The sequence below is a fragment of the Pyrgilauda ruficollis genome, unplaced genomic scaffold (assembly GCF_017590135.1).
Source record: "Pyrgilauda ruficollis isolate IOZ18807 unplaced genomic scaffold, ASM1759013v1 scaffold19, whole genome shotgun sequence".
In the NCBI taxonomy this organism is placed as follows: Eukaryota; Metazoa; Chordata; class Aves; order Passeriformes; family Passeridae; genus Pyrgilauda; species Pyrgilauda ruficollis.
The window spans coordinates 9,916,646-9,936,696 of NW_024518095.1; the positions used below are offsets into that span (position 1 = coordinate 9,916,646).

General features: G+C 38.6%; 1 protein-coding gene across 1 annotated transcript in view; it reads right to left on the reverse strand.

Annotated features, from left to right (window-relative positions):
- Positions 1–20,051, reverse strand: part of PAWR (pro-apoptotic WT1 regulator) — a 72,353-nt gene that overhangs the window by 11,611 nt on the left and 40,691 nt on the right. The window contains exon 4 of the mRNA XM_041465610.1: positions 5,589–5,623. Coding sequence (XP_041321544.1) covers positions 5,589–5,623 — 35 coding nt within the window. The remainder of the gene's footprint in view (positions 1–5,588; positions 5,624–20,051) is intronic.

The following is a 20,051-nucleotide window of genomic DNA, read 5'->3' on the forward strand; positions in this document are numbered from 1 at the left end:
GTCCTAGTTATTTTCTTTACAATAAAATCAGTTATTTATACAGGGACAGGTTTAATAGCATTATTACAGCAAGGTGAAATATCTCTTGCTCCTTCCAATGCTTCTTTGATTCTCTCAATGTCTTTCTAAAACACTGTCCAAATTGCCATTTCGCCCAGTGAAAAGCATCCTGTCCAAGCTGTATTTCAACTACAACATATTTATTTGTATGCCAGAATCTTATAACTATACCTGATTTGGAAATTCCTAGTTATTTATGTCACTGCAATCCAGTCAGCTGCTAACAGCTTCTCTGGAAGAAGCAAAGGGCAATTACTTCTAAACAGGGCACCTTGGCTTACTTCAGACCACTTAAACCAAATTTGTGGCTCTCAGAGCTGAGCTAAGGAAAGGCAGTCTTACCTTTTCGACAGCTGCATTCCTAGGCTCCTTCACTTTTCCTGCCTCTGGCCTTCAAGTGAATGGGAAACTACTCAAACTACGATGCAGCAATCATGCAGCCAAGCAAAAGGAAGCCATCACTTGCAGCAGCCACAGTGGCTCCCTGAAGCAGTAGCTTGCCCAGCTGCACGAGCTCTGGCCCAAGGGGCAGTGAGGAACTCCAGCCAGAACTCAGACCATCAACAACATTTTGCAGAAATGAAAACTGCAGAAACACACTTTATGTGTTTATGCCTTCTCATAACACCAGCAGTGTCTTAAGAAGGGCTACAAAAGTCAAGAAAAACTTCTTAAGTGACCCTTGTCTAAAATAAAATGCTCATATCTGCAAAGCAGTGGTCCTAAGGTAACAACCTAGATGAGACCATGCTTCCAAAGCCAGCCCTCACTGCCACACTCCTAAACCCAGGCAAGTCTGGGCACAGCATTATGAAACAGTATTTCATGGCTGTGGGTTTTTTTAATTAGTGAGATCAAGGTTAGTATGATGGAAAGTAAACTGTCATAGTTTAAGTTTTATAATTATCTAAAAACACTGAGGAAGGCAATTTCAGCAGTGTTCAAAGATTTCCTTCAGAGTCCCTCCAATGAGTGCTCTGAAGCACCTTCTTTTTTTTATGGTCTCTACTTCCCCATGTATTTTTCAACTCTTACATGAATGATAAACGCAAGTATGATGGAGTCTTTTACAATTACTGCTAAATAGTCTCTACCTCTAGGGCTCCATGTTAATGTGCCGTACTATAGTAAAAGAGGGGGCAAAAATCCTCTCTGACATTTTGACTGGAAGCCATAAAACCATACCATACTGTATTCATTTCCACTAGTAAACCAACTTGTAAGGGGAATACACTTCTGAATGATGAAGAGATTTTAATCTAGGTCTTTTTGTAAACTGATCCAGTTGATCTGTCTGATTCAAGAACCACACAAAAATCTTTAAATCCCAATATGCAAGGTTTGCTTTACAATTTTTTTTTAAAGAAACTAAATTGGTACAAAAACTAGTAGACAGTCTTTAAAGGAAGGTGATAGAACAAACCTTTTGTGTTTATAAAAATATTCCTATGTCTGCATAAATATCTTGCTTTACTGTTACTTGGAAACAAGTCTTTTAGTTTACAAAAGAAACATAACTTATGTTTACATGTAGATTAGACTCAAATATTTCAATAAAGAAAATGCACTTTGTCCTTCTCATGTTTGAGAAATCAACTATGCTGATACCATCAGACCTAAATCAGAAAATCATTCTTACTAATGGCAATACGTTTGGTACTTAAAATATCTATTCACAAAGCAGTGCAAAAAATGGCAGACCCAGTTTCATAACAGTAGTTGGAAATGGCCAGGACGAGCCATGTTACATTAAAAAACCTGAGAGGAAAATGGAAGAATGGCAAGTTGATATGGGCTATTACAACTTAAGTATACCTACACATTTAAAACACATGAAGCTCACAGTTGGGACAACTGACTGACCACAGCTCCCAAATACTCTCCTGCAAGTCCTGTGGCCTTCATGTCAGCATGGCCTTGCAGATTCTGGTCGTGCTGTTAACAGACCTCACAGTACCACTCCACCCCACAGCAAAACCATCATTTTCTCTTGAAAATATTTTATGCATTCAACAATGCAACTACAAAGGGACCCTCCCCAAACTTCTGGGGGATGTGAAAATTTCTGAAGTAAATTCGGAAGACAGACCACAATTGTAGACTAAGATCCTCATCACAAACTTCTATTTACTTTACAGCACAAAGAGACAGGCTCAGTTTGTCCAAGTCACTAAGCACACAGCAATACACAGAAGCCATCAGAGTTCATTTGTAAACATGTTTTCCAGTCAATGGTCACTCAGTGAAATAGGTTTCCCAGCAATGTCATATAAATGTTTAGTCACGGATTGTTGCATCCATATAGGGGAAAGTAGCCAGTGTAATTCATAGTAAATTCATAGTAAAATCTGGGCAATTCCTTAAGTCCTGGAACACACCAAGAGAAGAATGATTCTGTAAGAACTCACATAACTGATCTGCTCTGCTTTTTAATCTCTTTTCTCTTGTCAGATACAGGAGGATGACTATCTCAGTGTAGAGGCATAATCACAGAATTGTTGAAGTTGTAGAAGAATCTCTAAGATCATAACATAAAATATGAAAACAGTTAAATGGAAAGGGAAAGGTACTGCCAGTCCAGAATGATATCAGTAATCCAGGACTGGAAGTCAGAAAGGACAGATAATGGAGACAAAATAGGAAGAAAACAAAACCAACAAGAAAAAAAACCACATACATGAAATCAGACAAATAATAAAGAGAAGACCAGGACCTCGATGATTAAATACAAGGATGTAGGAGAAATGGGGAAGAGAAAGGAAAGGGTGCCTAACTGCACTAGGAAATGGAAACCAGTGAAGTGAAGGAAAATGCTGAAATGAACAAGATGTCATGTTGGATAAGGAATAACTGGGGAAGAGTGAGAAGGCAGAAGAGAAAAAGCAGCAGTAAAAATGGAAGAAAGCAACCTGAATATTTCTGGCAAATAACTCAGTCTTTCAATGGGAAAAAGAATCTATTACAGAATCCAACATTTCAGGAAAATACAGTTTCCTTTTTGCTATCATGTCTATAAAGTCTACCAACCATTTCTCTCCCACAAAGTACTGGCCACTTACTGTTGTAAGTTAGTTTCAAATAGGATCTCGAAGTGCTTGTCCCTATGTGAAAAATGCTTCACCCTCAGTTTGCGTTGAAAACCTAAGGGAGTACACCCAAGACTGTTAAAAGCAAATTAAGCTGAATGTATTTGAGCCTTGAAGCAGCCTATTATCTCAATTAAGCCTTCAGGCATTAACATTCCAATTCTAGGTGCAATCACAGAATGGCATTTTCCATTTCACAGATTCACAGAGTATTTTGAGCTGCAAGGGACACACAAGGATCACGGAGTCCAACTCTTAAATGAATCACCCATTCAGAGACTGAATCCACAGTCTTGGTGTTATTAGCACCATGCTCTAACCAACTGACTTTCCAAGGGACTCCTACTGTATTTGGAACTGAGTGATCTGAGTAAGAATTACTGTAGAGGAGGCTGCTTTCTGTAAGATCTTCACCTACTGCAAAATTTGGAAGAAACAAACAAGCCCAGAGCAATTCTGGTTCAAACCCATTAGCACTCAAACCAGAAAGCAAAACCACTGGGAGTCATACCTTAAATACCCTCACAGGAAAAATTAGTTCACGAAGGCAGAAATTTTCAAATACAGCAGAAAATTAATATTAACTCCAACCACAGTGGGCATTGTATACACTAAGGAGAATAAAACCCCCTGAGTATTTGTGAGCACTGTGCACTGTGTTGACAGTGGTAAATAATCTTTCACTTTCAACTTGAAGATCAAGACAGTGCAATAAATAAGATAGGTGGCAACATACATAAAATATTGAACGGCAGCTCACAGTAAGTCAGATTCCTCCTGAATGTGATGCCAGCCCTGACAGAGGAAGTTGACAAAGACTCTACATCCCACATATAACTAAAGCTGACTGAGGGAAGACTGCATAACCAAGTCTTATTTAGCATTTTCTAGCTTTGGCATTTCCTACTTTTGCAATGCTAATCAGTAGAATTAGATTATTTTCAAATAAGTTACGAACATGGTTGTGCAAACTTCTATTTATTACCACCCCACGCACAAGCAAGTTTTTGCAAGAGAGTATATACAGCATGCAAGCAGAGATAAGGTTTATGAAAAGCCACAAAAGTATGACACACACCACTAAGTATTTGCAGATACAAACAGCAATAAAATTCTGCACCAGGACTGAAGAGGAAGTAAAGACTGAACTAAAATGTGCTTGATTAATAAGAAATGAATCATGAAATTACATCGTTATTAAGATTGTGACAATAAGCCCACCCATTCTGCAATGACAAAGTGATTTAAAAAAAAAACCCTATAAAAAGTGTCACTCAACTGGGTTTATGAGAACCTGGGAATATAATCATAAAAGACACCATGCTAGGAAAGCTAAAGCATAACAGGAGAGGTTATTCTTTTTTACAGTGTGGGAGGTGAGACTCTGGAACAGGTTGTCCAGAGAAGCTATGTGTGTTCCCTCCCTCTAAGTGTTCAAGGCCATGTTGGATGGGGCTCTAAGCAATCTAGTTCACTGGAAAGTGTCCCCGCCCATGGCAGGGGACTGGACTAGGTGATCTTCAAGGTCTGTTCAAACCCAAACCACTCTATGATTCTACAGGTGAACAATTTTGAGGGGTAGAAAATACAGCAGTGAAAACTAGATAATTGTCTCTTTGCCTAGACTAGATAAGTGCTCTTTGCACTTTCTTTTACAGCCATATATATATATATATATACACACACACAGAGATGAATTAATCACCTACGCATTTTACCCAAAGTAAAGGATACCTGAAAGGCATTCAATATATATATATAGGTATACAATATATATATGTATAGGTATACAATAAGAACATTCTTACACAATTGTCTTGCTTCAGTTGATGTATTTTAGAGCCTGCATTACCATAACATTTCCTAATAGCTGCGATAGTTGTGTCAGTACTAATTCCACATGGACAAAAATTTCACACACTGGTCAGGTGCATCAAGAACTTCTGAAGTATTTCTCTGATTAAAAAGCTGGAGAAATGACCAGGGTAATACTTGACTCAAAGACAAACAAGTAACGAACAGGACATGCTATATATGAGAAACACCTCTACAACTGAAGACAGTAGCACGACAAAGCCATCTTTCACTATTACTGTGGAGAGCAACAAAATTATCTTCCTTTATTCAACTTCAGAATACGGTGGTTCACGAATTAAACTGTGAAAATACTGGCTCCTAGGCAATGTGTAGTCAAGTTTGACATTTGATTGGGAAACTATTCTGCCCTAGTAAGATCCAGTAAAACACTAGTGGAACTTATTTTAAAATAGTAACATAATAGAGGGCTTTGGATAAGCTTGCTGCATCTTTCAGGTCCTTTGCATGGTATCAGGCTATATATCCACAGTAGCAGTATGACAGCTCCAACTACAAACAGCCATTTAATCAGCATTATTTCTGGCAGAAATATAAACAAAATTGTTGTGTACAAAGATCTCATACCTTTTATACCTGCTTGAAACCATCCTGGACGAGTCCTAAAAGAAACAAAAAAGGAAAAATTAATTAGTATTTTTTTGTAGCTGTACTGTCAAAATACCTTACCAGTCCACAGAAAACTAAGTCTGCAGTGAGAGCAGTCCCATGCCACTGTACAAGTCAGTTTTGCATTATTTTGCTGTCAGGTATACACAATACCAGGACTACTGTCACCATGTTAGTGCTTCTGAACATCACCCCAGAAGTCTTAAGTGTCTGCCTCTGATTACATCATAAAACTGGATGCACTTACTCTATCCCCCTGCATGCACAACAGATGAAGCAGCTCACACCCTGCCACCAATACATCTCCACCACTAACTAGCACGGAAACACGCGTGCTCTTTGACAGTTGTTCATGAACTTGCCCAAGAGCAGCAGAGCAAAACTGCTTCAATTCCTCAGCACCACTGCTGTCCTTCCAGATGGGAACAAAAACTAAAGCTGTCAAGTACAAAAATTAAGACATGTTTCAACTGGTAAACAAGGGCTCAGATTTGACAGAGTAAGTCCATAAATATTTTTTTGGATGTTGTAAGAACATGATCCAATTATTTTCTTAGTCATAGGCAAAACACCCCCAGCAAATAATAAGTAAGAAGTCAGAAAAGAATATTTAAGGAGTTAAAGGACAATTGCCTTTACAAGAAAAAAACCAGGCAAAGTATGAAATGCTGTCTACTTACAACACTTACTGTGGGCAAAGAAGTAAATGAGCTCTTACAACAAGATGTAAGAGAAATTCCATCCACTCTGAAAATTCTACAGAACATTACAGAGCTTTCACTAATCAGCATACGAGTGACTTTGTAAGTAAATAAACAAGCTAAAAATTAGGACACAAAGAGCATTATTTTACTATAGAAAATAGAATTTTAAAAATATTTGTATTACAGAAAAAACTTGATCTGAAAGTACATTTTATTTTATGAAGCATTTTCCATTTCTGCCATATGTGCTACACCTTATCCCTAAGATAAGCAGAAGAACAAATTCAAACAAATTCATGGGAACTATTTAAAGTGATCCACAAATATGGCAAAATTGCTGGTTTAACACTGATAACTATTTTTATCATTGATGACAGTATCTGAAAATTAGTGATTCACAGCTGTGAAACAGAAACCTAATTTTACCTCTAAAAGGGCAGAGAAACAATTTTAGATGTTACCAATGCTATTTTTAGGGTAGGTTATCTTCGAAAGGTCATGGAAGCAGGGGGAGGTTTCTGAGGAGTAAAATGAAGTAAATGTCATTCCTTTCTTCAAGGATCATCCAGGGAACTACAGGACAGTCCTTAGCTCAGTCCCTGAGTAGGAAGTGAAACAAATCCTCAAGGACAGGAAGGTGAAATCAGCATGGATATATGAAGGGAAAACTATGCCTGACCTGAGAGCCTTCTATGATGAGAGGACTTGGTGAATGAAGGCAAAGCAGATGATGCTTATCTAGATGTCAGCACAGCTTTCAACACCTTCCCACACAACATATGTATACGGAAATAGAGGCCAGATAAGCAGACCATGAGATGCAGTGATTACCAGGTCCAAAGGGTTATGAGCAGCAGCATTAAATCCAGCTGGATGCCAGCCACTTTGCAGGGATTGACAGAGGGGCCAGTACTGTTTAATGGCTTCTTTAGTGACCTGAATTATGAGACTAAGTACAGCCATAGCAAGTTGGCACACTACAAACAACTTGGATGAGAGGTTAACAAAACATCAGGTGGCTGTCTTGCCATCTGGAAGGACACAGACAGGCTGGAAAATGGGCTTACAGAGACCCCATGAAGTCTAAAAAAATGGAAAATGTGAAGTCCTGACCCTGAGTCTGGGGATGAATAATCCCAAGGAGTACATGCTGTGGAAAGCTGCTGCGCAGAAAAGAACTCAGGTGTCCTGGTGACATCAAGTTGAACATAAGCCATCTCTGTGTCCTTGCAGCAAAGGCCCATGGCATCCTCAGGATGCACTGCCAGCAGGTTGAAGGACAGTATCCTGAGGAGAGCTGCAAAGACAGTGAAGGGACTAGAGGAGAACTCACACAAGAAGTTGCGAGGTCACTTGGCTTGTTCAGCCTGGACAAAACTGAGGGGAAGTTGCAGTTACAACATCCTCATGAAGGGACAAGGACAGTCAGGCACTGATCTCTTCTCTGTCATGACCAGCGACAGGACCCAACACAACGGCCTGAAGCTGTGTCAGCAGAAACTTAGTTTGGATATTAGGAAAACGTTCTTCACATCTCAGGGTGGCTGGGCACTTGAACAGGCTCTGCAGGAAAGAGGTCACAGCACCAAACCTGACAGACCTCAAGAAGCATTTGGATGATACTCTCAGGCACATGATGCGACTCTTGGGGTGTCCTGTTCAGGCACAGGAGATGGACTCATGCATCCTCTCCAACTAAGCACGTTCTCTAATTCTCCTCTGCTCAGCCCTGGTGAGACCACAGCTGGAATGCTGGGTCCAGTTCTGGACTTCTCAGTATGAGAACAATATACTAGAGAGACTCCAGCAAAGCTGGACATATGATTAAATGTCTGGAGCATCTGCCACATAAGAAGCTGAAAGTGCTGGAAATGTTCAGCCAGGAGAATAGGATGCTCAGGAGGTATCTTGCCAATGTGTACAAATTCCTGATGGGGTGAAGATGGAGACATATTTCTATCCCTCCTGACAATAAAAACCCAACTGGCTACAGTCCTGAGCAATTTGCTACATGTATCCTGCTTTGTCTGCAAGACTTGGACTGGAGACTTCCCAAGATCCCTTCAAGCCCTAAAGATTTTTAGCTTTAAGACAGTCAGCAATACTGATGAAGTGATTTGTCTCTGAGGTACCTGAAGAGATTCAAATTGCTTCATCTAATACATCACATGTTCCCTGTATCCAAGAACTGCAATGCCACATCAATAACATCAGAGATGGTCTCAGAAACATCCCAGCAGCCCCACTGGCTATGGGCAAGCCGTTCAATCGCCACATCAATAACATCAGACACAGCTCCTGGTGGTGATGGTCTCAGAAACATCCCAGCAGCCCCACTGGCTATGGGCAAGCCGTTCAATTGCCTTTTTCGGCTTGCATGGAGAGTCACACTGGGTCTAAATTTTGCCTGCCTGCAGATACAATAAAGTAGGAAGGCTGGGCCCTAATCTTCCCCATTCTTATTATTTTAACAGCTTCTTTTTTTCAGGAAAATGCTTCCTGGTGAACATAAGCCTCGATTTGCAGGGAAAGGCAGAATTCAGGAGAAAGGGAGAAATTGCACCTGAGACTGCAGTCTGGTGAAGCACACATACCTTTGTACAGAGAAATCTTAAGGTAAGAGATGCTTGTTCTGTACCCCAGACACTAAAAGGATGCACTGAATGCACTGTATACCCCCATATTTGCTAAAACGTGTTCATATACTAAATGCAAATAAAGCTGTAAAGCAATTACATAGACTTGTACACTTAATTCAACTGAACACTTTTTAAAGTTTGGCACTACTATTCAAAAAAGCCAGCTCTTCAGAAAAAGCTGGGAAAGCAAACAAATGCTCAGAGACAAAGTGCATAGCAAATACTCTCATTTGCTACAAATGACAGCTGTTAAAACAAACAAACAAAAAAACCTTGACTCAATTAACAAGTCCTTTGTAACAGATGTTTCTACAGTAAGTATTAGTGCTTTTTAGTTCTGTAGTTGAAACTAACTATGAACAAAAAGTTAAAAATGCACATCTAATGCACAAAAAAAAAAATTCCTCTGAACACCGAATTAATATTGCAGATTTGGTAAATTATGATTTTTATTACTTTGAAATCTTTAATGTAAAAGGAAACAAATCATTCTTTAAAGTGATGATGAAAGCACTAGAAAAATGTGTTATTTAGCTCTGTTCTCATCTTATGAAATTTATGTTGTATGTGTCCAAAAGTCTCTGGCAACATGAATATAAGTAGTCACGCTGTAAATAGCATTATGTGTCTATAAATCAAAAAATAACCTAAGATTTCAAACTACTCAGAGATCTTAAAATGAGGCAAGCATCTATAATTTAAGATCTTGTCTCCTCCACTTCTGGAGACCTGAAGGTTGGCAGAAAATCAAGGGAAGGAGAAAAGGAGGGGCATGCCTGTTCTGACAAAGTTAACCTAAAAGCAGATGACTATTCTTGTACATAAGTACTTATTTACAAAGCTGGCTTATATTCCTTAATATTTTTTAACTTTGACTTCTAACCCACATTTGAAATATCTAATCTTTACTATAAAAGTGAATGATTTGTCATGAGCAACGAAGTGATCTGCTCATTTGAATGTCTCCCTCTAAAAGTGGAATTCTTTTTATAATTTGTGGAAATCCTGAATGGAAAAACAGTAAGTGAAGAAGTAATCCATAACAATGCTAATGGTTTCTTTCATACTGGTGAAAAAATACTGCTGCCAAAGACACCTACCAACATCAGTTCTTTGTCCAAGGTTGAAATCTAACACTCACTTCAATGCAGTATTCCAAACACAGCCTTAAAATTACTTTTACATTTTGCACATGATCTCAGGCAACTTGCATTACCTTTTAACAGTATACACTTCACTAATAAACCAAATTATTAGTGAACACTCTGCAAACTACTGCAGAGTGACATGCATCAGCAGAGCTCCAGAAACTGGTCATGTTCTCTTTTTGTTTTGTCTACAAAAGTGATTGTGTGGATGGTATTAATGCAGGACAAGGTGTGATCTACATGAAAAAAACAAGGAAAAAGAAAACATTTCTCTCATTCCACATGAGCTCCTTCATCTGATTCACTGCACACACTAACACACAGACATGCACCTGCTGCACAAGAGAATATGCAAGGACAGAAAAGGCAGCTGAGACCATTTCAATTAATGAAACCATTTACTGCCAATTAAATCTCTGTCAAACTAGGATGCAAGGAACTTGGCTAACTCTCCTCTTTGCTCCTGGCTCATCTTGGTATTTCATCTGGCCAATAGAAATTTTACATAAACAAGCTGGTCATCGGGCTTTAAATAAATACAATTGTCTGTGTTTACAAGTGTCTGACAAAGTTTTCCAGATGTTAAACCAACCCTATAATTACAAATTTGCTAGTTAAAATGCCCTAACAAACATTGTTTTTAAACAAGTACAGACTCTGGAATCAGCTGGACTATGTAAAAGGTTCATTGGAATCCCTTGAAACACTACTTAAAAGTTTTGCAAACAATTAAAGCAAATCCCCTGGATCAACTCAGGCTGTTAGGGCTCACTAGTATATATACTGACATGAAGAATATCCACACTGTTTTGAAACAGAACTATACACTAGTGCAAATTATTACTATAAAATTATATTCCTGCAATATGCAAGGTTAAATTTTGACTGAAATTAGGCTATCAAAGCAATTTTCTTTTCATATGTAATTCAGATATGGGCTTCCTAAAAAGTTTCTTGTACATTCTTCAAGATGTGAGCAAATACAACTTCGCTACATGGAAGAAGGAGGTCTACTGCAGGTGTTTCTTGCCTTTTTACATACCTGGGTAGATTCTATCTCCATCCAGCAAATCAGCTCCTGTACCTTAAATCACATCTTGATTAACTACAGCTACTTCTCACATTCAGTACAACTCTGCATTGAGATTTGTTCGGAAATGGCAGTTACATATCTTCTGCAATACAGACAAGGTTTAATTCAGATCCTAAGCAGTATAACACCTAAATGCTAAACAACTGAAAGGCAACCTGACCCTGATACAAACCAGGAATGACTGCAGATGTGAAAAACAGCAAAAAGACATATTAAATACCTTTCTTCTCCTCCCATCAAAATTTCCCAAAAGCGGTTTTCCCTGAGGAGTCAAGAGATACCATTTACCTTCCATTCCTGAATCACAGAATCAAAGAATTTGCTGAGTTAGAAAGGACCCATCAGAATCATCGAGTCCAATTCCTATCCTAAACAGAATATCCCAAGGATCACACTGTGTGACTGAGAGTGCTGTCCAAACACTTCTTTAACTCTGTCAGGCTTGGTGCTGTGATCAATGCCCTGGGGAGCCTGTTCCAGTGCCCAACCACCCTCTGGGTGAAGAGTTTTTTCCCAGTATCTAACCTAAACCTCTCCTGACTCAGCTTTATGCCATTTCCTCAGGTCCTGTCACTGCTCACAAGAGCGAGGAGATCAGTACCTGCTCCTCCCCTTGTGAGGATGAAGACCACAACGAGGCCTCCCTTCAGTCTCCCCTCCTCAGGCTGAACAGATCAAGTGACCTTGGCTGCTCCTGATACGGCTCCCACGCCTTACCCTCAATCATCCTTGTGCCTCTCTCTCAATGCTCTGTAACAGCTTTTTTTAATGTCTTTTACACATAGGGGCAACCAAAACTGCACACAGGACTCAAGGTGAGGCCACCCCAGTGCAAAACAGAGCAGGACAATCCCTTCCCTTGCCCAGCTGTGATGCTGTGCCTGATGCCCCCCAGGGCAGGGCTGGCCCTCCTGGCTGCCAGGGCACTGCTGGCTCATGTTCAACTTGTTATTGACCAGGACCTCCAGGTCTCTTTGATGCTCTCCAGTCTGCACACAACCAGGACTGCCCCATTCCACGTGCAGGGTTTGGCACCTGCCCTTGTTAAATTTCATACAGTTGGTGATTTCCCAATTCCCTAATTGTCTATCTACAGGACTTCTCTGCCCATGAGGGAGTTGACAGTTCCTCTCAATTGTGTCACTCCTTGGAAAATATCTAGAGACGTTTTTCATAGAAATGCAACACAACTTTGTGAACCTTATTTTTTACAGCCTCATCTACTATCTTTAATTCATATGTAATAACAGATCTTCAAACGAGAACTAACAGATGTGCTAAAATGCCTGGGTTCAATGATAGATATTACCCCTGCGAAGCCAAGGGAGTTACAACTTATGTGCCTGTTTACACAGAGCCAGGGGGCTATGGAGAAACACTGCAAGAACACCTAGGGAATCAATCAGAGTTCTAACAGAAAGGTAAGTGTCCTCAATTTGCGCCTATGAAGAAATCTATTAAGAACATAAGGTGAGAAAAAATAAAGAAATACCTGCAGGTAACACAAGTAACTCCCAGGTACGTCAAGCATCTTCCAGAAGAAAACAGCTCCCAGAAATAAGGAAACCAGAAACACACATTTAAACAAATTAACAGAGCTTTTCCTATATTTATTATTTCCTATTTTTATATTCAAGCAATATTCGCCACTGAAGAGTCAGAACAAGAGTTCAGGACAAGCAGTTAGGCACTCAGAAAAAAAGCTGTGAAGGAGTTGATTAGATCAGGCTGAAAAAATTGGACTAGATCTCAGGTAGCTCACATTAAAAGCAGAGCAGGAAAAATGACCAGAAAGATAATGTGGTATCCCTAGGAAATAGGAATCTGTAGGCTCCCCTCAGACAAAAGTATTTCAAATCACACAAGGGCTGAGCTACAGCTCAAAGCAGTGTTTTCAGAGCAGGAAACACACACCTAGGTCTGTGTTGCATACCCCAGTGTGTTGATTAAAGGTATGCAGTTGTTTCTGAGCTAGCAAAGACTAGTAATGTCCTTGAAGCACTACACAGGCAGCCAAAACTGGTGCTGTGATTGATGTTCGTACTATTTAAGAGGAGTGGTTCCTGGTACATGATTCCTCAAACAGTCCTCAGGTATGACATAAGAGAACATTAGGTAGCATGAACCAAAACCATGCCAGAAAACGTTGCTAATAATTAAGCCACAGGCTCTATCAGCAGTGCAGCAGTTGAGCTCACACCCAGGTCTTGCACTTTTTAACAGTATAAACATAGTCAGACTGTCTCCACCAAACAACTGTGAATTAGATTCCTCCTCCCTCCTGAGCCATCACATTAATTACACGGGACTGCAAGGACGTAGAGATGGAGCACCAAGCTATCCTGCCCCAGTCATCCTCCCACCACCATGGAACTGGTGGTGGGAACTGGAACCTTCCAAATACACCAGCACATCTGAGTAACTACTGCTATGGTATTCTCTAACTATTAATAACATGAATGTATGATACATGCTACAAAATGTCTGACTGCTATTGCTATGTGTATTAGTGCAGAGTATACATTTCAGCTCATCTTCCAGCAACACCAAGCAAGCTGTCTCCCCTCTCTACCTTCAGCAGGGATCCTCTTGGTCCATGGTCCATGCTAGTTCTTGCAGAAAAGAACCTCCTCCCTCTGTACACAGCCAGCAGGTACTCACAACTGTTACCTAGCCTTCAGATTTGTTCCTGGCATGAAAGCAGTATTAATTAAAGTTCTCTTCCTAGAGTAGAAGCACAGGAAAGTGCAGGAATCAGAAGTATTTCCATACCTGACAAAAGCTTTCAGTATCAGTCAGGCTATGCAATCTATTTGAACAAGTAAGATACATCAGGAAGACACTCTTTTTCAGTAAATTTGTATGTGCTCAATGACTCTTCTTGACAAAGAAACCTCAGCTACAGTTTATCATTATACTTTCAGGATCACTTTTCTTGTTTCCCCACCAAAAAAAAAAAAAAAAAAAAAAAAAAAAAAAAAAAAAAAAAAACCAAAAAACAAAAACACCCACCCCCCAAAAAACCAACCAACCAAACAAAACAAACACTAAACAATCAAATAAAAACCCCCACACAAAAAAACCAAACCCCCAAACAAACAAAAAACAAAACAAACAAAAAAACAAGACACCAAAAAAACCTGGGAGGGGATACCCACTAACCCAGCTGACTTAAAAAGCTAGTCCAAACCAAAAAACATGTGGGGGGAAAAAAAAGAAATTCCTTTACATGAGGCCACTTTAGCCTGCTCAAAACATTAGCTGGGAATTTGAGAAACTGCTTCCTATTCCTTACATCTGTACAAAGGTTCCAAAAAAGGCTCCAGACCACTGTAACAGCAGCTAGTGCTGGTGCAATTCCAGAGCACAGCTACATCAACTCCATAGTGAAAGAAACAAATAGGGCAACAATAAACCAAATATCTTTTCATACAGGCTAAACACAGAGCAGAAACATCTGAAGACAGGAAAAAATTAGAATAAAAGTAAACAAAACCCACAAAGAATGAAATCTTAGCAGAAGGACCACAACCAAACTTAAGCAGAAGAAATCATAACTTACACACTTTGCTTCACACATGCTGTTCATAAGGATCTAGAAAATACCAGAAGAGCAGGCAGCCTGTGCTGAAAAACCCTGTAGATTCCTAGGCACAACTGTGAATCTAAAGTAAGACCAGGAAGCCTTCACAATGCCTTGCCTTCACAGATACAGGCTTGATTCAGCTTTAGTTTTCATGTAGATCCTGTGACAAACAGCTGTGCACACACACAGAGGTTCACAAAATCAAAGATTTAATTTTAAGAGACTTCATGGGTACATTTAATTCTATTTACTTGAATTTACTTTAATTCTATTTAGTTGGGAGTGAAATCCATTCATCAAACAAAATTTTAAGCTTAAACCACTTATCCACTAAATTAAACTTTAGTGAGCACAGATGTTAAAAATGTTAATAATTCTGTATTTCTTTCTAAGAAAAGCAAAGTTTGCCATCAAAGGTAATCAAATATATGCTGATAGTCATCAAGAACTGAAAACAAATAATGCCTTCCACAAAAAACTGAAAGATCTCTCTTCTTGGTCAGTCGTCAGGAAGAGAAATCTTGACAGTCATTACCAGTATTTCCCTCCAAGAGCAGAAGTCAGGCAACTCAAAGTAGGGATGGCCAAGCTGCATCCTCAAGGCTACATGTTGTTTAGCCAAGCAACTTTATTTGACTCAGGCAATTTACAGCCACCCTCTTTCCCTCTGGTCTCACATTAGTAACTGCTAGCTCTCAGCTCCTGATTTCTTAGGGGCAAAAAGAACCAGGACTTCACTTGTAAGCACTTTCCAAAAGCAGCAGTATTGGGTAGTGCACATTCACTACAGCTGAATCAGTTCTGCACGTGCAGATCCTTTGGCACAGTAAAACCCACTGAAAATGCATGGATCAGCAGCACTGTACCAACAGACACACATATATACTGAATTTGCTCACATGGCAGGAGAGGAGGAAGATTTTGGCAGTGAAAACCTATGTTGCGACAACATCTGACACAGCCCATTCTGATGAGAAATTCAGACTGTTTTAAAATCTTCTGTTCTAAAAACACAAATCCATACAATGTAACTAAAAACTAGCAATCTCATTTTTATCAAAACAAATCCTTGAGTGTAGTTAAAGCCTCCAGTCATACCAGACAAGAACACCATGCAATATTATTACTCAAACTCAGAAGTTACCTTGAAGATTAATTAAAATCTTACTATATAGAGTGAGGTTTTTCCAACCTGCAATAATATATACAGAAAAAAGCAATTAAACCAAATCAAGACTGCCAAGTCAACCAATTCAGAACAGGTCAGAACATCCTAGACCTATGCCTCTTTCATTCAAACTCATGATACTGCCCTTCATGACATCATTATGTATTTTTCCACAACATCTCTTAACACAAAGAACAGCACTCAGTTAGTAATGTTCAATATTTTGTACTTGCTAACTCTTCACAAAGTGGACACGTGCCTTAATTACTTAGTTATTAACATACTCAATAGCACCATTTTGCTAGAAATTACCTGAGTGATTGTCTGATCATGTATGACCATAAAAATATGAAACTCCTGTGTTCTTGTTTTCCTTACAGAGATCACAAAAATCATCTGGGTCTCCCAAGCTGTGGGAGCCATGGCAGATGGTAACTGGAGCACCTGGTTCACGTCATGACTTGCACAGGGCAGCAAATTCCCTCCTACCAATGTCACTTTAAAAACACTGCACACACACAGAACTGACTTAAGGTGCAAATGTATTTTAAAAATTAGTGATCTTTTGAATACTTTTAAATTAACCTTTACGCAAACACTTTTAGACATCTAGTCAGATTTCCTCATGAGTTTTCTACTGCAGTCACTATCATTGCTTAAGTGCTTTGTGGATACTCATGACTGCTTTCATATAATCTCTGTGAAGTGCATCACACTCCACCTGCAAATAGAAAACCCAAGATGAATATTATCTGGTAGTTAACTCTCAAATATTAGAGTCTCATAACCTGATTTGGCAGAATTACTTATGACTTCCAAACTCAAATATATGTCACCATAATTAATAACTTTAATCACACTTAATTCCTTACTTTTAAAAACAATACCAACATTATAATCATGTTATTATGCACAATAATTCCTGGCCTAACATCTCAAAAATGTAGTGCTGAAAAAAAACCCTTCTTTAATACATTTAGGCATGCCTAGTGTAGCACACCCATATTTTCTCTATGGATTGAAATTAACATCAAGCAACATCATGGCAAAATACCTAGAAAAAATGAGTTACTACTCTTGAATACATGCATACAGTTCTTCTTTGCAAGAACTACATGAAACCTAGATGCCAGACACCTTTGAAAAGCCATGGTCCTGTATGAATAGGCATGAATATTATTATCACATTGAATAATGAGAGTAATTGTAAAATGATGTTGTGTGATATTACATTGCTAAATGAAAAGCCAGAACAGGTGAAATAGTCAAGAAGTGCAACTTGAGTTGACTGGCTTATTTGGCAGTATATTCTCAGCACAAGATTCAAGTACAAAACTCTAGGGATGCTTGTGTCAAGCAGGTTTTCAGCTGTTCTACTGAAAGGAGATGCTTCTAACAAATGCACACACCTGCATTTCTCAGTCTGCCACAAAGCTAAGAAGGAATTTTATTCCTTACTTTTATTTATTGCTTTCAGCAAAACTTATAAGGTGCCTCTATTAAACATTTAAACATTAAACACTGACATACATCCTTGCTTCCAAAAATTTCAATGTGTTAGGCCACATTTAAAGAAAAGAATCGTATTTAAGCAAACAGCACTACACTTCTGTAGAAATATCTTTGGACCACGTTCCTTTTAGAAAGTGCCTGCAATGTTTTGGTGAAATGTTAAAATTTTTTAGAACAAAAGGTTAAAAAAAGATCAGATGTGGTTTTCCTTCAACTTTCAAAGGCTTTTGAATTACTTACAACTGAATGCACGAGGCATAACTAAAGGGTTATGTTAATAAATCAAGTTTAGATTACTTCATCAGCCACATAACCTATTCATACTGAAGTTACTACAATGAACCCAACCTACTGTGACAATTTCATAGTTTTACCATTAATACTAATTATGTAGACATTTCATCCTATCCTCACCTCCAATCAACAAGGATTCTTTCAAAGGTACTGGGTAATTTCTACACTAAATTGAATGTTTATCCAAGCATCCATCACAAGCTACCTCTTGCAAAGACCAAAAACCTGCATTGCTGCTACAGAGAGGAGTGAGAGCAATTCTACTCCATGGCAATACTACTGTGTATGTAAGTCAGTGCCCTGAGCTGAAAACTAGGGCAGCTTTGCCTTCCATTGTCTTGGATTAACAGCTCCACAGGAATTCAGTACTAGGATCAAGCTTTAGTCTGTCTGCTAATGCACATAATTTGTACTTACTGCAAGAATATAATACAATTTACAGTCTAACAAGGTTAAGTGCTACAAATGAAGTGGCATTTTTTGTCTAACAAATCCATTCTAGTTTTGTGACTCCAATTCAGTGCGGATGTTTAACTGTCTAAAATGTATCTCACAAAGCTGTATATTGTATAATAATTCTGTAATATTCAATATCTTAATTTCTTGTTCATGTACATGCTAAGACCAATACAGGGAGAACAAGAAACGTGCATTACAACTGCATACACAAAGCAAATTAATTATTGGAACAAAATTATTGCTATTTCCAACTGAAGTGCAAGGTCTTGAATGAGGCCCTGAGCTTTGCAGCAATACATAATATAAAATTAAGTACAGCAAAGCAGTTGTGACAGCTTAAAAAAAAGTGATCCCATACTGGGATCTCAGACTTCATAATGCTTGCGTGAAATTCCCCTCCCAGCTTCATACCAGCACTACAAATACCAAGACAGGTTTCTAGCAGATAACTGCAGAGTGTCTTTGGCAATCAAACAGATGCAAAAGATATTGGTAACTGTGATAGTTATGATCTTCAATTTCTTAACATAGAATTAAGAAATACACTAGACAAATTCTGTGTGACAATAATAAAGATCAGCATTCCCTTTCTACAGTAAGATATTCTAAATCATTCTAGTATTTATAATTACCTTTCAGTTGAAGGATTCAGAATATTAGTTTCACAAAGGCTGAAGTTCAGTAAGTGATTCAAAATTTCCTCTTTCCATGCCCACAGGCACAAAAATCAGTATCTCTCACTATAACTGATTCCTATTTCCATTTACATTAGTAGCAAAAATCATCCTGACATGTTTGGGTCAAGTTTTCCAGGGAGAAGAAAGGATTCAGCTCATCCAGCAAGACGCTTTTTGTCCTCAGTGATGAGAAAACAACATCTAGAACTCAATAACCCCCATCCTCATGCCAATGACAAAAGTAATTTTGACGTTCTCAAATGCCTTTTTGTCTCTTGATGCTTTTGTCAATATGTATTTACTCAACTCCCTTATCTTAAATGTCAATTATTCACAGCTCATAATTTTTTTGCAATGTACTCATTCACTGCTTAGCACAACTAGCATTCACAGACACTACAACATTTGAAATAAAATGCAAGCAGAAAGGAACCAAAGATAACATAAAACAAAGGATTTGAAACCCTTTCCAAGGTATTGAGAACAATACTTCTGTATTGTTATAGCATAAATACCAAAAAACAGCCAGTTGTAATTTGAAGGTTTTAATGGATAGAGGACCTATACATGTGTCTCTCACTGAAAGGCTTTATATCAGCTTTGACTTAATCTTTTCAGCCTTCCCTATTGGCGCTCCAATTTTCCAAGAACATCCTAAGGTGACAAATACATCACAACCTACTACCGTGCTCAAATATCACTTTTATAATGACAGACAGGTTATATTAACTCTACTGCCACAGGATTACATGAAGAAGGGCACATATCTGGGACATATTTCAGGAGCCAGATAGAAAAACAACTGAATTCCAAGAGGCACATGACCAGGGTATCAGCAAACCTGAATGCTTTGATACAAAGGCCTTGCATATGGTGTTTTTTGGCAGGGTTTTTTTGAGTATTAGCTAATAGTAACACCTTTTCCACATTCTGAAACACAGAAAGTTTTCTAAAAGACTTAAAAATAAATCTTCATTCAGCAAATTGTTTTTCCAGCCAAATCTTGTGGGTTTTTTGATGCAAGCTTTCTGTATAGCACATAAATATTAACACCATTTTCAATTAAGACATGTTCGCGCTACTTTGAACGTATGATTTCTATCCACCTACAAGAAAGACATTGCTATCAAATAGTTCTGCA